General features: G+C 45.8%; 1 protein-coding gene across 1 annotated transcript in view; it reads left to right on the top strand.

Annotated features, from left to right (window-relative positions):
- The window catches only part of LOC108797362 (transmembrane protein 132A-like), a 203,030-nt gene that overhangs the window by 127,953 nt on the left and 66,605 nt on the right, over positions 1-8,472 (top strand). Inside the window, 4 exon segments of the mRNA XM_018568947.1 lie at positions 1,218-1,404; positions 4,124-4,267; positions 4,357-4,538; positions 5,306-5,600. Coding sequence (XP_018424449.1) covers positions 1,218-1,404; positions 4,124-4,267; positions 4,357-4,538; positions 5,306-5,600 — 808 coding nt within the window.

The following is an 8,472-nucleotide window of genomic DNA, read 5'->3' as shown; positions in this document are numbered from 1 at the left end:
ATATATATATAAATAAATAAAAAATGTATCACATGTGGCAAACAGCCAGGCAATGCTTCTAACTTGCTGTGCTGTGTCGTCTCCGTCTCATTCAGCCACTTCCTGTCACAGCCCAGTCATCTACCCCTTGTTGGTCTCTCCGCCTGCTGATTGGCCAATTGGGTGATTAACAGGCTTCCTCACCACTCAAAAGTGAGGACAGAGGACTTGGAGGTGGCGTTCGCATCGGTGGTTCGTTCCCTGGAGGCGGTGTTCGCGGCCGGATTTTTTCACTGAAGGTGGCAGTTATAGAGGTTCTTTGTCCCCAGTGGTTTCGGCAGGTTCTGTGTTGTGGCGGTTCTGTGTCCCTGGAGGACACAGAACCACCGGCACAGGTACTCGTAAGTATCGGAGGATTTGCACGAGTACTAGTATCGGTGCATCCCTAGTTATGACCTTAAAGTTTTAATCTCAAGAAAGTAGTTGTGGAGATTTTAAAACTGTACTACAGTAAACTCCCAGTTATCTGCCACCCACGGGGATCTATAGATGCCGGATAACTGTAGTTTCTGGTTGCTTGAGAGGTAATAGTAACTCTCAAGCAACCCGAGAGAGAAAGTCTGCTTCTCTGCTCATTGGGTGGGTGCAATAACCTGCTCCCTCTCACTGAGGAGAGGAGGTGAACTGAGAAAGTTCTCTCTCAGGTTCGCTTCTCTGCTCAGTGGAAGGGTGCAACAGCCAGCCTGCTATTGGCTATTTTAAACTGCAATAGCCAATAGAAGGCTGGCTATTGCACCCACCCACTGAGCAGGGGAGCAGACCTGTGAGAATAAGTTCACTCGAGGTCGGTTCCTCTGCCCAGTGGGCGGGTGCAACAGCCAGCCTGCGGTTACAATTTCTTTACATTCAGTTGCTGACTGTGGAGTCTAGCCGCCTGCCGGCAGCAAGATGTGAGCTGCAAATTTCGTTAGCAACTAAATGCTGTAAATTTATTTGCTAACGACATTTTATTTTAGTGTACACGAGAGTGACGTTTGCTTGAATGCCAGCTAACGGGGAGTTTCTGTATTGCACAATTAACTCTATAAGAATAACATCATTACATAATGTTTTATTGATTTACCCCAGTTCATGAGCGTTTCAACTTAAAATACTCTAAAAGTGTGTGTTGTTTTTTGATTGTCAGTGTAAATATTTGTTGTCAATATTTTTGTGCCTTTTCTATATCTTTTTTACAGGTCCTATCTAGTTGTCGCTCTCTTGGATTTTCTTGTTGGTAATGTATCTGTAGGCTCTGCTGTTTCACGAAGAATCACATTCCAGCTTGATGGCCCTGGGACAAGTGCAGCTCCAGCAGGTTTTCGGGGCAGTGCTGAAGTGCTGGTATCGGATCGTGATCTTAGAGCAATTTTCCCACTGGTGAAGGTACAATTTTGAATGAGGATCTCTTAGATTCTACGTATATATTAAGCATTAACGACGTCTAAAATTATAGCTAAACCCAAAAACAAAAATTTCATATATTGCAGCTTACTAGTCCTGGCAAGACTAGATGTGGTGGCTGTATTATTTTTTTTTTTTTCCAGGATAAGTATTGTGGAACAGCCACCGATTTATGTATTTGCACATACTTTCGTGAGACTCATCTGTACAGATAGTATGACAACCTACTGACTTGGGTGATTATTCCCAGATAGTGCCCAACTCACTAAGAAGACTCAGAGTAGAATCCAATGTAAAACACAAAAAATCCCATGTCCTAACTCTATTTGTATGAGTCTCCAAGTGTGAGCATATTAATGCAGTCGACTGCATGTGCACCCTGCTGCAAAGGCTGGTTATAAATTCATTCGGTTACCATGTTTTTCTAGAATCCAATGTAGTTTATTCAGACTTCACAATGCAGACGATGTGATTCTTGTCATTCTTAGAGGTGAAAAGACATTCTTATCTTTGCCATTAACAGGTTGGACAGAGACCCTCTTACCTCAGTGAGGGGTGAAGCAATAAGGAAGTAGAAAAGAGAGGCTGGGAAAATCTAGCAGAAAACTGTTCAATAAACAGCAGTAAATGGAAGATACCAAACAATGTACAGATTGGGCAGTAACAGTGCTAATCTACCACTAGTAGCTAAAAATACAGCATAACTTAATGAATTGCAATGAAATATATATGCAGTGTAACTGAAACAGCAGAAATAATAAAAATAGATGACATTGACAACACACTAAGCAAGTACAGAAAAATACTTGTTGATCGTTATAGAAATTGAGTACCATTGTAACATCTTGTGTACTGTTATTAGCTTTTCAAGCCATCTTCTGTGATCAACACAACTCTTCTTAAAGCTTTCAAAATGACTGATAAGCAGCAATATATCAAATTTTTGGATTTAGGCATGCTTTCATGAGTAGCATAAAAACCTTTGTACACCCAAAATTGATAAATTACTTGTGTTATAAGGTCAGTGACAGAATGACTCACCCTTTACTTTAACAAGAACTGCAGGTAAAAGTTTTCTTAACCCTTGCAGTGGGGATATCCCCGCACTGCAAGGGTTAAGTGCTTGTTTTTGTCTAGGTGCTAAAAAAAGTTATACTCATCCGAACCGCTTAGCCGGCTGCCTGCTTCTCCGGTCACTGAAGCATCTCTCCTCCTACACTGCAACATTGGAATGTTCTTTAGCATCTTCACGTCTATACACTGTGTATAGAACATGATTATTTACCAAAACCTTAGACTGCTGCAGCAGAGGGGAAGGAAGGTTCCAGGGACCAGTCTAAAAGCAAGCTGGCTCCGAGGATCAGGTTAGTATACAGACATTCCAACTCTCCCGGGAGACATTCCAGGAGTCTCCCACTATTAGATAGCTGCTCCAGGCCGCCCGGGAGAGAAACGCTTTCTCCCGGAGAGGTTTACTCTGCTTTATCTAGCAAACTAAACCTTTCCCTGCTGTCTGGTTTGTTTGTTTTTTTACTCTGATATCAAAGCCGCCGTCAAGTGAAAAGAAAAACAAAAGGCGGCATAGAAATTAATAGCTAGATTGCTATTGGCTATTTGAATTTGCAATAGCCAATAACAGACTAGCTATTGCACCTGCCCACTGCTGCTGTCAATCAGCAGAGGTGGACCTGAAGTTCTCCATCAGGTCCCCTATCTTGCTTGCTATTGCATATTGAAATAGCCAATAGTAATCTAGCTTTTCATTCCTATGCTGGTTTTTTTTTTTATTCTGGCGGCAGCAGGGAAGCATTAGCTTCTTTGCTATTTGCCATCATTTCAGTGGGGTGCTCCCCCCCCCCCTCCTGGATGGGGGGGAGGGGCAGAGGGCAGCTCCCTGAAATTACTTTTTTTCAGGTTGTGATCCCTGAGTATACCCCCTTTTTTTTTTTGCACCTAGACAAAAACAAGCACTTAAAGGAGAACTATGAGGTGAGTGAAAATCACTCTGCCTCATAGTTCGAGCCGACGTGTGACAACTAAACTGTCACACATAGGCTCAATAGATCGGGAAGTGAGCGAACACATACTGTCGCTCGCTCACTTCTCGATCCTGTCCCTGCAGAGAGCCGTGAATGTTACTCCCTGCAGGGATTCCCCCCTCCCTGCTCCGATCCTCCATCGCTGACTGGAGGAACGAACGGGGAAGGGGCGGGTACATCTGGCTCTGCCTCTAGATAGGCAGAGCCAGCTGTCAATCACGCAGCTGGGTGGATCTCGACAGTAATGTTGGGATCCGTCCCGGCTGCGGCGGTCTCGGTATACCGCGAGCTGTAGCTCGCGGTATACTGAGCTTTGGGTCACGGGAGGACGCTAGTTTATGTCCTCCCGTGACCCAAAAGAGAACTATGGGGGAAAACACTTAGCCCATAGTTCTCCTTTAACCCGTACAGTGCAGGGGTAGCCCCACTGCAGCGGTTAAAAAAAAAAAAAAAAGAGTTCCGCTTTAATTGTCTTGTAGAATCCTAAAATAGCTTCACAAAGAAGACACTAACTAGGGGTTCTCACTGCTCCTATCCATAACACATGAAGCAATGTGCAATTCAGCTCACTGTTGCTCTCCCTTATCAGAAATATTGGTTTTGACTGGAATACCTCCTCTTAGCTCTTGAACTGTTTCTATGTTTGTTTTCCTCTTCTGCAGTCAAATGAAATTTTGAACACAGCCCTCCTAACTGGCATTTCCCAGAAGATCCCAGTGAGAGTGCTGGCTTTGGAAGCTGGTGGACATGTAGTTGATGTTACCAAACAGGCAGGCTGTGAAACTCCAAGTGCACAGATTGTCCAGGTCTGTGTCATGATTTTGTATCAAAATGATAAGTGACAATAAATGATAAGTGAATAATCTTTCTGTCTGCAACCATATTTTCTTTTCAGGTTTCAGATGGCTGTGATTTCCTGTTTGTGGGTGGTAAGGAGACTCAGGGGGCTGTGGATGTGAAGGTGGAGTTTTGGTTAGAACGCCTCCGCTCCTCTCTTTCCTTGTCTCTTTGGGTACCTCTGCTTCCATTGAGAGTTGAGGTGTCAGACACAAATTTGCAGCGTTTGCCAAGTTCAGGGTAAGAATTACAATTTTAAAAAATACATTACTAAAGGGAACCTGTCATATCCCCCAGCCTTATTAAAGTGTATGTAAACCCAAACAATAAACTTTTCTGATTTTTGTCCCTTTTGGTCTATTTAATATACAGAGAGGGGAATTTAGCAAAACCTGGAGCAGACAAAATCTGGAGCAGCTGTGCATGGCAAACAATCAGTTTCTCTCTTTCATTTTCAAACCTTAACTTTACATAGCGCACATTCACATCAGTCCCTGACCTCAAGGAACTTACAATCTAAGGTCCCTATCTCAAATGCATACAAGGAGCCAATTAACCTACCAGCATGTCTTTGGAGTATGGGAGGAAAATTCCATCTTAACCAGTTAAATACACTGAAATATACTGTATATGGGTGGATGACTTTACCTGCCAAAACTTTTAGTAATTCTGTTGAGGCAGTCTTGTGAGTCACACAACCCTGCTACACTACAATTTACAGAATAAATTGTTTTTTTTCCCAATAATTATGTAGATTTCCATTTCAATTTTTAAATAATAGTATATATAAATGGCAAATTACAAGAATATGGATTATCATAGATTGGTATAAAACATTCTAAACCCAGGATTATTCTAGCAGAATGATACAATCAAGGCCCTAAAATCCGCCTATTTAAAAGGGTATGGTTCAACTATCCAATATAGTTAAAATGATTACCAATGCATTCATATGTAAGTCAAAATGTTATTATATATTGTATTTATGATTTTTCTACTCTTCTCAGATCTTTTGGCTACTCTCAGAATGCAAATGACGGTGAACGCAAAGTTGCTTCAGATCGCAGAAGTCCGAGTTGTCAGGCTCAGTATCAAAGAGCTCAAGTACGCTTTCTTGCCCACTTTGTGGCTCATTCCTTGGATGGTAGCCGTCAGCTGACCTACTTCCTGGGTAGCAATTGGCTGCTAGATGTATCTCCTTTAATAAGGAGCCAAGCTGTCGTTAGAGATCAACGTATAGCACGTCTAGAGGAAGAGGGGAGTGTTCTTATTGGCCAGCAGCCAGGAGTTACTTCTGTTGAGGTAATAAAATGATTTGCAGATAACATGTTTCTTTGAAGTCTGTAATACATTTAATCAAAGGGTAGGCAACCTCGGCACTTCAGCTGTGGTGAAACTACAAATTCCATAATGCTTCTGCCTCTAGGCATCGTGTCTGTGGGGGTCTTGCAGTGCCTCATGGGGTGCATTGTTCCTTAACAGCTGGAGTGCCAAGGTTGTCTACCTTTGATTTATACAAATATTATTTATTCTTCAATCTGATATGCCAGTACACCTGAAAAATAAAGACAAAATTACATTGACACTATAGCAATTGGTCATGGTCATGTTTAAATTCATTTGTTGATATTTGTATTAGTTTATATATATATTACATGTAAACCCAGTCACTAAAATCTCATATACAGAATATATTAAAAAATATATATGAGGGCGTGGCCAAACCATGGAGGACTGAGGAGCACGTTGCAGCAGCTCCGGTCCAGACTTACCTGCTAGAAGGGATTCTCTCCCACAACTGCGCCCTCTGCACGGATGTCCAAGAAGGGGAAGCAGCGGGGTTCGAAGTGCACCCCCAAAACGGCGTTTCAGCGCCTGTTCGTGACGTCTGGGACGTCCAACACGCGGTGGCACACTCCACTTAGGGACCCGGGATCGGCCCTCCCCAGCACTTCCCCAGCCGTGGGTGACAAACTGGGAGCCCGGAACCTGCCCGCTGAGCAGCGGCCGCGGAAGATTCGGCCGACTCCCGTCTCAGAAGACGCTCCAGCCTCGTCAGCAGACACCCGGCGAAAGAGTCGGGTGGAGGCCGCAACCGGTGCTGACTCACCCCGGGCTTGCCGCACTCCTGGAGCGTATAGTGTGACGCTCACCACTCGACCACCCCAGCTCTCCAGGCCTCTCCTCCTCCTACAGCGCCCTATACCTCTGGCCAATCAGGTATGACATCACTGCACACCGCCAGCCAGGCAGGAGGGGGGGAGGGAAACAGGGCCACCTCTTCCAATTAGCCCTCTTCCATATGGGTCTGTTGCAGCTCCTCTTGAACCCATTGAGGACATGACCTGGACTGTACCCCCTACCATGGCCACAGAGGACAGTTCTATGGGTTTGTGGCACTCAGAACCTCCCCCACCTAAACTGTGTTCACAGCCCCCTTGGCTTCCTCAGCCCCCCATGCCCAACCCTAGCTTAGAGGCAGACCTGCAGGGCTTTCTCATTACCCTCCCAACAAAGGTGGATATGGCAGCTTTGTTCCTCACTAAGATGGACTTTGAAACTCTTGCACAACGTATAGAGACTGCATACAAACAAGATATTGCGGCCGTGCGGGAGGAGATCGCTTCTGTCACTTCAAAGGTCACAGTGGTGGAACAGTCACACTCTGACATTCTTCAGAGACTTACCAACATAGAAGACACTCAGTTGCTATATCGTCAGAACATGATCGCCATGATGCTCCATCTGGACGACCAGGACAATCGAGGTAGGAGGAATAACATACGTATTCGGGGTATCCCGGAATCGACAGGCCCATCGGATCTTAAAGATACCGTACAAGGCATCCTCAACCTATACCTGGACCTGCCCCCCGCTACCCCGATTGAGCTTGATAGAGCTCACAGATACCAGGGCCCGCGTTCCTCTGATGTGACCCGACCTCGGGATGTTATCTGCCGTGTCCACTCTTACACCAAGAAGGAAACCATAACGCAACAAGCTTGCAACCTCAACTTCAACTTTGACGGTGCCCCAATTCACCTTCTTCCAGACTTCTCAAGAAATACCCTACAAATGCGACATCTGTTGAAACCCTTATTAGAGGCTACCTACAGGTGGGGTTTCCCTTTCCACCTGATCGTTAGGAAGCGGCCACCTTTCTACTAAAATCCCCAGAAATGTTGCCAGATCTTTTTACTTTTCTGGACATTGCCCAAGTCGAAGTGACGTATTGGTTGGGCTCCTCTATTACCATGTCTACGCACCCAGATGCTGTCCCTAATGCCTCCCGCCCTCACCCTCATCAAGAACCTGGGCGCCCCCTTACCACGGTGGGTACGCTTCGCAGAGCCCGACGTCAATCGCGACAACGTAGATCATCGCCACCGCAACCTTCCAACAATGAGCCGTGATTGTAGTCTTCTCTCTCATCTGGCCGCTGAGTTTTTTTTCCAGCTCCTGTTATGGACCTTCGCTATTGAAGTTATTTACCCCTGACAGCTGATACTAGTATACACTTTTGATGCTGGCTGTTGGATGTGGAGGTTTGGGCAGCCGCTGTGGGGGAACCTAATGTGCCACGTATGTTTCCGCTCCCCATTTTTGGCCCCACTGGCGGAGGGGCTTGGAAGATGGGGGTTGATGCCTCACCTCTTCCATAATTTGGGTATCCACTCGGATTGGGTGGTGCCCCTCCTGGGATTGCGGCATGGGGTTCCCCCTTGGAGCGCCGGTCCTGCTCCCCCACTCACATCCAGCCACATGTGAATACACTTAGTACATATGTTCTGTAGTTTTAAATTTTCTGTGTTGCTGGGGGGATTGTTTGTATTCCCTCCTAGGTACCCCCTGGCTCAGCCGCGCTCGTGCCCAGACTGGTCGGAAAGAGGGGCCAATGCCTCCGCGCCCATGCTCCTGCAACCCTCGGTTACAGGGCGGCTCCTGATACCGGGGGCCCTCCGGTACAAATGTTTGAAACTGGTGTACTAGTGTTTTATGCTAGGTGTTTTCTCTGTTCAAATGTTCTATGATCAGGAGGTGCTTTGACTCTTACCCATTTACCGGTTATTAGGAGGCACGGTTGCCTCGGGGGACCACAGTGTGCCACATACAGGTCTGCTCCTCAACTATGGCCTCCCTGCAGGGGGGGCTGGAGGGCTGTGGGTTATTACCC

Source organism: Nanorana parkeri, unplaced genomic scaffold (assembly GCF_000935625.1).
Source record: "Nanorana parkeri isolate BGI_ZX_2015 unplaced genomic scaffold, ASM93562v1 scaffold1265, whole genome shotgun sequence".
NCBI lineage: Eukaryota > Metazoa > Chordata > Amphibia > Anura > Dicroglossidae > Nanorana > Nanorana parkeri.
This window is presented reverse-complemented; position numbering and strand designations above follow the sequence as displayed.